General features: G+C 40.7%; 1 protein-coding gene across 1 annotated transcript; it reads left to right on the plus strand.

Moving 5' to 3' along the window:
- The first annotated feature begins 2,361 nt into the window (after positions 1–2,361).
- On the plus strand, positions 2,362–10,900 carry kptn (kaptin (actin binding protein)). The gene is made up of 12 exons (XM_080040559.1): positions 2,362–2,819; positions 4,103–4,185; positions 4,272–4,356; positions 4,788–4,842; positions 6,509–6,587; positions 7,217–7,290; positions 7,900–8,006; positions 8,309–8,404; positions 8,566–8,614; positions 8,743–8,878; positions 9,145–9,318; positions 10,553–10,900. The coding sequence occupies exons 1-12, from the start codon at positions 2,591–2,593 to the stop codon at positions 10,721–10,723; spliced, it is 1,338 nt and encodes a 445-aa protein (XP_079896685.1). The 5' UTR covers positions 2,362–2,590; the 3' UTR covers positions 10,724–10,900.
- Positions 10,901–12,067: the final 1,167 nt, after the last annotated feature.

The following is a 12,067-nucleotide window of genomic DNA, read 5'->3' on the forward strand; positions in this document are numbered from 1 at the left end:
ACTGAGGTGACTTGTGTGTCAGTGTGGAGGATGAGTGATTACAGTGGACAGTAATCCTGCAGATGGATTAGCAGGTGGTATTAGGAGAAGTGGGGGTGAAGCACACTGCCACCTCTGAACTGTCACAATATGGAGCAGCAGCTCTCAGGACCTGGCCTCCGTCTGCCTCACCCCAGCAACACACACCGGACACACACACACACACGCGCGCACCCACACTCACACACACGCCCAAACACACGCCCAAACACACACACACACACCCAAACAAACACACACACACCAAACATTTAGGGATGGTCACATGACAAGAACCATGGCCACTGAACTGATGAATGGGCTATGATGTAAATCCTACAGTGTTGACATTGCAACATGGCTGTGGTTGGTCCAGGGAGAAAAATTATGAAGATCAGGCTTATTTGAGTTTATTTCCTTCCTTGCAAATGTTCTTAGAGATTAGGCTGAGTTTAATAGACCTGCGGTACATGCAGGTATAGCCTATGGTGTACCGCAGGGTTCCATTTTAGGTCCATTTGTATCTCTTATTTATAAACTTCCAATCAGCTGCATTATCCAGCGGCATACTGTTTATTTTCACGCTGACGATACACAGATGTACCCAACGATCCGAGAAGCCTGGCTGCTGTGTTAGACTGCCTCAAAGACGTGAACCGCTGGATGTCCCATACCTGTTTTCAACTAAACAACTCCAAATCCGAAACAAAGTTATTATACTATTACTATAAGTGACCACTATGGGGAAACCATCTGTGATAAGTAGGCCTATGACATGAATTATCGGTATCGGATGTTTTCAGTGTATAAGTTGGTTTCTAATGGCCTCAGAGGGAATGTGAGCAGACAGTACAGAGCTGCAATAGTAGGCCTATATGATTATTTAAAAGACTGAAGTCACATCACCTGTAAAGGCAAAATGGCTCCTATGTCCTCTGACTGGTGCTGAAGGGAAATACACAGAGTAGGCCTATACTAATGTTCTGAAGCCTACATTAAGTGCCATTGTCAGAAGTATTAAAGTTGGTTTGTGTTGCATTGGTGATGTTTAAAACAGGAAAACAATCACACTGATGAAATAAAAAAATATTTTGATTTCTAATCAATCAAATCAGTATGTTTTCTCCCTCTCTCAATATATATCCTTCACAGAGACACATGCTGGTGATTTTTTGGGCCATAGAGCGGTCACCTGCTTTCCTGACAAAACTGGGATTGTATCTTTCTTATAGACACCACACGCAATTATTAAGTTAGGTTTCATTTCAATGGGACTGAACATGTAAATTGTCTGTCATCATTACGAATGTGAGCCGCTCTACATCTTCTCCAGAATATAACTTGCCTCCAGTCACTTCATTGACTGATTCAGTGACTTTACACTGACATCTGCTGGACAAACATTATGTGACACTTCTGACTGGGTTGTAGATGTAGAATAAAGGTTGAGCTTAATAGGAAGCTCTAATGAAAACATTTCTTCCTAACCATATTCTTTTATGTATTTAAATTATAATTAATCCAACACATACAATGATGTGTTTGCTTGCATTTAAACATGTACAATCATTTAAATGTATGCAGCTTCGTAGCATGTTTTGAACTACCATGCTAGACTCTTGTGTAACAAAGGGTTTGCTCCTGTAGTATCGGATAAGTCTTTGTATTTTTATAAAATCACAGTAGACCCAAAATTCTTTATTTGGATAAAGCCAGAGTGGATCATACATCGATTGGTTAATAATACAGGAAAGAGCAGAGATACATACGGATACATACAAGATAAGCCTTCTGATGGCAGAAAAAGACAAGATCAAGGCCTTTGTTTGGGGATGTAATAGACAGTACCGTTAGGGGGCAGTATTACACATGTGATGAGTCAAATCTCTTATCAATTTACAACACGAAGCAGAAGGGCTGCATTCAGATTCAGAGCCTCAGGTCGGTGAGTGCTTTACTGTCAAGTCCATTAATTGATACGTAGCTTTTTCTAAATGATTGCAGAATAATGATAATAAAAATATACAATAAAATGGTGCACTCTGTTATAGGGGTGATGACTTTTTACTTAAGAAGCAATACGCACGAAGCTACTTTCGCGACAAATTTATGAGAAGCCTAGCCATGCAAAAAAGAACAACAAACAACAGAAAAAAATAAGTTATACCACTTATGGTAATAGAAATAGTGTGTGCATTACTTAAATCAAACCAACAGTTTAAAGTTTTTTGGGGAAAGGCCGTATTTTCCTCTTGACTGGTTCGATTACAGCCCAATACCCAATTATCCAACAGACATGAACTCAGCACCTCCCAAACCCGGATGTTTTGCTTCATGATAGATTGCTCGAGCTTTTTAATACCAGCGTGAGAAGTAACGGACACTTTAAATAATAAAATTAAACTACAACTTCCTATCTAAAACAGCCGCTTGGTAGTGGGTGTTAGTTGTATTGAAGTGAATGATTTGAAACTTTTTTTTTTGCTTTTTTAATTGGAGCTACTTGACTCTCGTGAAAGGAGTCGGGGAACACAGCAGCCATGTACAGCGTTCACTTTGGACATTAGCATTTATGCTAGTTCGTTCACTGTCCTACAGGATGCTACCAGGGACCGACTCGTTCGCGGAGGACAGCTTCAGCCGCTTCCCGTCGCAGAGCAACATTTACGGGCTGTGTCAAGCCGGGGAGCACGAGCTGCTTGCGGCCACGCTCAAAGGGAAGGTGGTGTGTTTCAGATACCAAGAGCTGCAGCACAAAATCCGACCTGTGGCCAAGGAGGTGCAGTTCACCTACATACCAGGTACTCCCTGAGAGTAGACAGTTGGGGAAGCTACTTTAGCTTTGCTATCTTCAAATTACTTCACAGTGGAAGAATTACTACAACAAAGCTAGGGACAAATATATAGTTTGGTCAACTAAAGCTACTTAGAAAAAGTAGTTCAAACTCCTTTCTAAAAGCAGCAAATTGAGAATGATCATGTGTGATATGAAATTATGAGAAAAGATATAGGCTAATACAAGAAAGTCACTTGCCAGCCAAACATGCCACTGAGTTTATCACGGAAACTAATAAAATGCCAATTTGTTCTTCACAATTCAACCAAAAAAATAACATTTGTTAACAAATTAAAATATTTAATTATACTGTTAATCCAGCTTCCTGGAAGGGGAATAGGCCTTTGATCTAAACCTGCCTGTAATAAAACAGTCCCATCCCATCTAGATTTTTCACAAGGGAAATTCGCTAGAAATGTCACATTAATCTAAACAAATCTGGATTTTCTATTATCAGGGGCTGGTCAATGGGGGTTCAATTAGAGAAGCAATGGTCACATTATAAAATGAATTCCCTTCCTTTTATAGTCCAACATTTTTGTAGTTTCATGTTCACTAAGGTAACTACACATCACATGGTTATAAAGTAATACCTGCATCACTGTGCAGATATGTAATTCAACTACCAGCAAGCTACTGCAAAATATAACCAACAATGAAGACGTGAAGAGCATGGGGGATATATCCTCTTTACACTGACTGTGGAGTAATAAAGAAAGACACACTACGTATATTGGAGGTTTTTTATTTGGTATTGTTTTGTAACCAGTATAATTCAATGGGTTGTATCTTTCCTTGCTCTGGTATGATATATCATCACTGTATGATGTATCGTGTCCAACACATATTATATTCATGTTTGTTCAGACCGTGTGCAGGGGAGGAAACATTTATCTATATCCACATACACTATATTTACAACAAGTGTGTAGTGGTACAATGTAAACAAGTACATGTCAAGTACTACCTAAAGTACATGTGTGACAGATGTACAACTTAACTAAACCAACTAAAATTTGAATACAATAGGGAATACTAATTTAGAGTGTCATTGGGATTGGGTCACTTGAGGATATTGAGTGTACAAATGTAGGCCTTACAACCAAAGTTAACATTATTTTGAAAATCAATACAGCTATAGTAACATGATAAAATAACATATAATAGCATAATAACAATAGGGAAATTGCTTTTGGTAATGCAGTCTGCGTAACGACTGACACTTGATCCTGTCTTCTCTTCATCTAGTTGATGCAGAGATCGTATCAATTGATGCCTTCACCAAGTCTCCACCCAAAAGAGGCCTGGTGGTGGGCATCACGTTTGTAAAGGTATGTGTGTATCATTTACTTTTAAGGCTTGTAAATACTCCTTACAGCTCAAGAAGCGTTTGTTAATGGTGGTTTAACTCCTGCAGGACTCTGGGGACAAAGCCACACCGTTCCTGAATATCTACTGTGACTATGAGCCCGGCTCGGAGTTCAACCTGGAGTCTATTGCACGTGAGTGAAGCAGTGTCCTGATGTTTGCGGCACTCGCTCCTCCTCCTATTTTACATTTCTTTAGTCCTCCTGTATATTGCACATATTGTACATATACATACCATGATGTCTTTGATAATGCACATTTTCCTTTTATTTAGGTTTCTTTATCATTTATTTGTGCCTTACTCTGTGCACTATATAGAATGTATATACTGTATATTACCTATCTTTTGTTTTTATCCTTCTACTTTTTGGACCATGGGTCAGAGAAACATATTGTCAATTCCTCTGTATGTTCGGCACATATTGCAGAACTTGACTTGACACGTGTCACTTACTAAGTATTTTCTCACACAAAATAAACTTTAAGCCTGCAGTTCATACATATTTCAACATGAATAGGAACATTCATAAAACGGCATGTCATGTAAATGTGTGTGTCTGAACAGAGAGTTGCCTGAATCTGGAGCTGCAGTTCACACCCTTCCAGCTCTACCACACAGAGTAAGTTCACCTCATCACAGCCACAGACACTGCTACACACTAGTCCCCTCCACACAAACACAGACACTACTACACACTAGTCCCCTCTACACAAACACAGACACTACTACACACTAGTCCCCTCCACACAGCCACAGACACTGCTACACACTAGTCCCCTCTACACAGCCACAGACACTGCTACACACTAGTCCCCTCCACACAGCCACAGACACTACTACACACTACTACACACTAGATGCAGAGGCATTCAGCAGTAGCTATGGCTCCAGTACATACCCAGCACAGTTTCCATGGTAACTACCGCTGCAGGCCAAAGCTGCAAGGCGAAATGTTGTGTTCAGGATTACAGATCAAGAAGCGACTCCCTACCAATCAGTTGTAATGTTTGTGTGTGGGGGAGATGAAGTCACCATTCCTACAGGATCCCAGATTGGACAAAATACTGAAATCACAATACAGTGACAAGTACAACACAGCAGAGTGACGTCATTAGAGGACAGACTCCGCATTGCATCCCAATGTGTTGTACCAGAAATGTAGTAAATGTTTATCAGTGTCCCACTATGGTTGTTAAACATGGCCTCAAACAGCATGTTGATCTTTGATGGAGTGTCAGTGATAAATCTGATATACAATTGAATATAATGAGGCGACTAGCTGATTTGAAACTAATTATATGGGATAAATAAGAAGTACATTGTGCTCCAATAACGCTTCAACAAGCTTTCTAGAAGTATTTTTTTCTTAAACATGTGGGGCGGCAGTGGCGAAGTGGGTAGGAAGATTGCCTCTGGAGTGCAGGGTCGGAGGTTCGATTCCCCGCCTACCCGCCACATGTCGAAGTGTCCCTGGGCAAGACACTGAACCCCAAATTGCTCCCGATGGTTCAGAAAGCGCCTTGCATGGCAGCTACTGCCATCGGTGTATGAGTGTGTGTATGAATGGGTGAATGTGGTAAGATATGTAAAGCGCTTTGGGGCTGAGAAAATCGGCTAGAAATGCGCTATATAAGTCAAGTCCATTTACCATTTACCATTTGTTATTGTTGATTATAATATATTTAAAGGTACAATGTGTAATGAAGAAATATTTTGGCGTCATCTAGTGGTGAAAGTTTTAGATGCCAACGCTCCCTTGTTAACACCTCCCAATCGGGGGAAATGTGGCCTTCAAAGACAATAAGCTTGTTATTATCGATGGCATCATCCCCCACTGCCTCAAGTCTTTCCACAACATCAAGTGATCAGGTGAAGATTTATTTAGTTATTTAGAATATAGTACTTCTTCTTTGGGTACAACAGGTGCATTTCCGCATATATGGCCGTTTGTCCGTTCTATGCTACTGTAGATACATGGCAGTGCAACATGGCAGTCCGCCCGCTCCTTAGTTAGATATAAAAAAAAATGTTTTCAAGTGATCATATACTAATTAAAACATATTCATGAATATTATATTCCATTTCTACTAAGTTTGCTCTGAAGAATGCACCTATGCACCTTTTAAATAAACAAAAAAAAACACAATAACCTGGCCAACAATATTCCAATCACAATTACTTAACAATGTATTATGTCAACTTCATATTGAATTCTATAGAAATAACTAACTTTTACCTCACTGCAACTCTATCCCCTGGTAACCTTTTCTCTCTCTCTGTGTCAGAGTGCAGTGTGACGACGGAGGCAGAGAGACAGTGTTTCTGCTCAGCGGTCACGACCAGAGGATCCACCTGTACAAAGAGGTCAGAACACAGTGTGTGCCATAAGATTAGGATCAAAACCTGAACCAAAAATAGAGATCGATGCCTTCTTTATCTGTATATGTACCGGTAAACATACGTTATTATGTGTGTTACTCATTTTATTCTAATTATTTATTTCATTCTGTTTTTTCTTTAGGTTTTTTAAAATCGATTGATCGTATTAATCCTTTCCAGTAGTCTGGTATTGTCCTTTCTTGGTGTGTTACACAGTAGAACACATAAAGATTCATTTATCAAAACCGTCATACCCTTGTTTAGAGGCTGTATTGGAGCTATCCATCACGTCAACTGATCTTCTTCATTCTATGCTGTTTGTGCAGTTGCTATGGAAATGTCGATGTTCACTTTAAAGTCCACATTGCATTAAAAGTTGAGTTTCAAAGTTGGTCCTTGACCTTGGGAGCAGCAGTTGACAACAACCAGATTAATTGTTGTGTCAAATAGCACACTGGTGGATTGAAAGGGTTCAAAGCTACAGGAAAGCTTCTTTTTTTCTCTGTAATGGCCGTAATTACTTTTGCATGTCTTTGGGAGACTTTCATTTTAATGATGGATCATGGAACATCAGCATGAGTGCATCCTTCTGTCTGACATCTTGTTTCCCTCAGAACGCCTCCCTGCACCAGTTTGAAGAGCAGCCGGTGGAGAGACTCTTCCCTGAACTACACGAGCTGCCCAGCAAGTTAGTCCCTTTGGCTCTCTCTCTCTCTCTCTCTGTCAATGTTGGCTTGTGTGTGTGGTGAGTTATTGGGCATTTGAGACCATCAGCAACTTGTAAGTCATACTTTAATTCAGTTACATGATTGCCCTGCTCAATCCAGTTTAGTAAATTCTCAAATATGCACTCAAGATAATTCTGTTGCTCATGCTCAGCCAGGGTGTACACTCTTTATACGAGAAGGTACACGTTAATATATCCATATCTTATATACGTAACTAAGGCATAGTTTAATAGAGATGGCATAAGAAAAATAGTGAAACTACCTGCCGACCACAACAATGTGATTACATAGAAAACTAAAAGTCCTAAAATATGACATCAGAAATATAAAATCCAACATACACAGAAAATAGAATTGAGTCAACAGTGTTAACATAGTAAAGCAATGATACAAAACTTGGGAATAAGGACTGTGGAAGTGGGAAATTGACAAGCGTCAATGTTGCGTATAGATCTGATCTATCGGTATGAAATGTCTTACTGTCTGTCAACACATTTGCAGAGCTGACTGTATGAATGATGATAACCCTCTGTGTTGAATGCTGTGTGTTTCCCCCTGTCTCCATACAGTGTTCTATGGCTGGATGTGTTGAGTATAGCTGGAGGCCAGAGGCTCTCAGCGTTTGGCTGTCAGAACGGCTGTGTGGGACTGTCTCTGGTCAACCAGACAGGACCAGGTGAGGGAGACAAACACACACAATGCTGTAATGTAAACGCATAGATAGATAGAATGGAGTTCCAGCTGTGAGAGGACATACTCTTATTTTGTCAATTTGAGTATGAAAGCTGCTCCTAAATTCCTGCCTGGCGGACATGATCACATTAGAAATAGTGTATATTTGTATACTTTTTCTATAATGACTACAAGATGGAGTCATCATGAATATACTGTTAGGAGTATTCTAGTCTCGCAAAGCCAGACCAAACTACAAGGAGTATTCCAATGTGTTTCTGGATGATAATTTGTGTTTTTCCTCAGAGGTTTTGCAGAGCTGGAGGTTCCAGTTTGACAGTCCAATCTCTACAGTGCTGCTGTTTCCTCTGAACTACCAAACCAAGCTCGGCGGAGAGAAAAGTACATTACCGTTCTGTTACATCTTCAGATTGTATCTTCCTAATTTTTGCTCTTTAGGAATATGCAGTTTAACCCATGTCCGGCCTTTACTATGCATGTTGGTGTTTGGTAAAGATCAAGGATAGTTTGACTGACTGTCTGTCTTTTCTTTTACATGTAAGGCTACAACCTCCTGGTTACCAGTGCTATAGAGATGGCAGTCATCTACAGGTCAGAATAAGCAAAGTTTTTTTTAAAGTCTTTAGTGTAGTAATCACTTGGTTTCAGACTTATCGTGTGTGTGTGTGTGTGTGTGTGTGTGTGTATGCGTGCGCGTGTCTGTGTCTGTGTCTTCTCAGGGACGTCCAGGAGCAAGGCTTGTCTCGCCTGGTGTGCCTGTCTGAGAGCGACCAGTGTGACGCGGTGCTGTGTGCTCTGGTCATTGACCTGGATTTTGACGGGCAGAAGGAGGTGCTGTTGGGAACGTACGGGCAGGTCAGAGCTCCTCTTTAACGGTGGACTCTTTTCACAATAAAGCTGCCAATACTGTGTACATGCAGTAAGCGTTAGTTTGTCTCGGAATACTTCTCAGCCAAGCCCATGGGATCCCACTGGAGACATCCATCTTTTCTTTTTGATGTAACTTTTAAAAAACAGCTGGATTTGTTGGGACCACTTTGACCCCTTGTGTAATAAGAATGGCCGGCGTAATGTTGATGCGTCTTGACGGTGACGGTGTTACGTGCCTTTGTGTCATGCAGGAGCTTCTTTGTTACAAGTTCCAGCCGGCAGCGAGTGAACGAGACGGAGAGTTTGAGCTGCATTGGAGGCGGAGCTTCAAGAGTCCTCTGCTGTCCGTCATCTACCTAGACCTGACCAGCGACGGCCTGAGAGAGCTGGCTGTCCTCACACTGAAGGGACTGCATATCCTACAGGTACGCATAGCAGAAAGCTGTGTTACACTCATCTATGACTCTAATAGCTACACTGTAGCTTCCTGTCAGGGTCACAGCCTCGCTGCTGTTGTTCTGTGTATCAGCATAATAGATAGGCCATCTGCTTACTAAGTCAACACTAAAGTATGCTCCAGAACTCAGAAAATGTATTTTGGTTGGGTTCCAATGCCCATACTTCTCATCTATTTAGTATGGTAGGAAAATATTTAGGATGTCCCAATGTAGTACATGTGGTCAGATACAAAATGCGTAAAAATACCAGTATGGCCTACTACATTTGGGAGTGATTCTGACCCACAATCCATTGCGGAGCAGAAGTAACACCATATCAACCGAGCCTTCGTGTGAAAACAACCAGCAAAGTGATGGATATACTATATAAGCAGTAAGAGGCAAGTTCAAGGAGCGATTTTGAAATACATAGCTAAAACGATGTCCCAATTGTATGCCTACTGCATGCAAACTATGTACTTTATGGTCAGCTGTAGTATGTAGATATAGAATAGTAAAAAAAAAAGAGCATGCTATTTGGAACGCAGGGATTATTTAATACAGAATTGCATTGAAACAAGCATCAAGTAATTGCTGACCTCCACTGGCCACCAGAAGAATTTGCAGTAGAATTGATTTGATTGATTTCATAGGCCCATTGCCTGCTTTGGTCTGTGGTGCCGTTTTGTCAAAAACAATCCGTTTTCATAAGAACCATAAAGGTTTGAAAACTAAAACAGATGCAACCCTAATAAAAACTAATGACCAAATACCTCATGAAAAAAAATGCGCTTTCATTTGTTTTTCAGCCATTTTATGATGCATCTAGCATCACATATAGCATATAGCATTTAAGCTTGAAAACAAAAATGGATCCAACCCTAATAAAAACTAATGACCATATACTTCTATACTAAATACAATGCCTTTTTCATTTGTTGTTCTCCATAAAAATGTGGTTTTTCAGCCATTTTGTAATTCCTCTAGCATTATTCTCCATCGCTGAGCATTTGGAAGTTGTCCAACAACACTAAGAAACACCAAAGAAAATTACCAGGATCTGCCCTTGAAGAATAAATGTCATTTTATATAGCTTTCAACTTTGCCACGCTCTGTGTGGACATTTCTCCTGTACGCACCAATTTAACAGACTTACTCATATCTGCCTTGTGTACTGTATAACTGATCAGGAGTTGTGTTATTTTGTTGCCTGTCTTTTCAGCACTCTCTCACTAGCACTGCTGCCTTGGTTCTGGAGCGACTGGCCCAGAGGGTGTCAGCGCTGACGGCTGGCTCTGAGCTGGACTCGGCTCCACACAGTGAGGAGCAGGATGCTGCAGTGATCACAGAGGAGTGTACAGCTCAGACAGCGTCACATAAAGAACAGCAGTGACTGCTGTTAACATGTGCAAGTCCCCAAAGGCTCAGACTAAGGTTTGAGCCATAGGATTCTTACAGGGGGGTTTGTTCCTGAACACCGAAATGTAGCTGTGGTGACGGACACTAAACGCTCTGTGCTGGAATACTAAATGTTTGAGATGGTAAAACAAACTGATTGACGCGCTCACAGTAAGCTCTGGGCTGATGTGCTGTAGATAGTGTACAGTTATCTGCAGATAATAAATGACACATTTGGGTCCATACTCTCACAGTTTGCTGTTGTTTGGTGTTGGGTATTCATCGCCTGTGTTGTTACTCTGTTCCTCCTTTGTGTATTTTGATTTCAAATTGGTGGAGTCGGCCATTTTGGAGAACGTTTGTCGTCATAATCACTTTTTGTTCGAATCAGTGAATATCTCCTCACGATCCAAGGTCTGTGTAAAAAAATCCAGTGTTAATACACAGCCTAGTCATTGTAAACTGATACAGAGGGTCCACCGGTAGCTAGCATTGGCAACATGTCCGTATAGAGAGTCTACGCTGTGTATTAACACTGGACACAGGTAGCGGTTCTTGAGGAGACATTCACTGATTTTGATCAAATGTGATTTTGACAACAATCGTCTCCAGAATAGCTGAGTGCACCTCAACAAGTCAACCTAGATGCCAATAGAGGGGAATTATTTATCCTCTGATGCAAACATCCTTTTTATTTCATCTACATGTTACAGTTTCCCACATGTTACAGTTTCCCACCAATAAGTGAAAGTGTACTGGAGTGCACCATTGTTATATTTATTTATTATTTTTTGTTTTCTGTGATAAATAAAATTAAATAGGCCTACATTTGAATTCTGAACATATGATCAGATGTCCAAACACAAACATGCTTTTCACTGCTCAGTATTACATAACTAGAAAAGGTCCCACGCTGTTCACATTTTAACTGAGGTTTTCTATTTCAGGTTCAGAAAAAGTGAAAACCAAACTAGAAAAATCACGCCAAGAGACATTTTATGTAAACTATAAAAGTAGGTTAAATATATTCAGCTGTTATTTGTGGATCTTATAATATTAATATGAGATGAGAAAGCAGTGACTCTTAATCCATAGTAGTTCCCCATCAAAGGCGTCTTCGCTTTATTGGCCTCATCTTTCGGCCGGTCCGTGGCACTGCAGTCCTCTCCGGAGCCCCTCAAACTAAAGCTCTCCCCTCTCGCACTACAAAGGCAACAATAACAACAGCTGCACTTATCACACTGAGGACCCCACAGAGGAACGTGACGCGGAGATGACTTAAGAAAAGCACCCTTTGCCTGTGCGAAGCTGTTGCACTTGTTTCTCCATGGCTGATCTT

Source organism: Ammodytes marinus, assembly GCF_949987685.1.
Source record: "Ammodytes marinus genome assembly, chromosome: 14".
Classification (NCBI taxonomy): domain Eukaryota; kingdom Metazoa; phylum Chordata; class Actinopteri; order Uranoscopiformes; family Ammodytidae; genus Ammodytes; species Ammodytes marinus.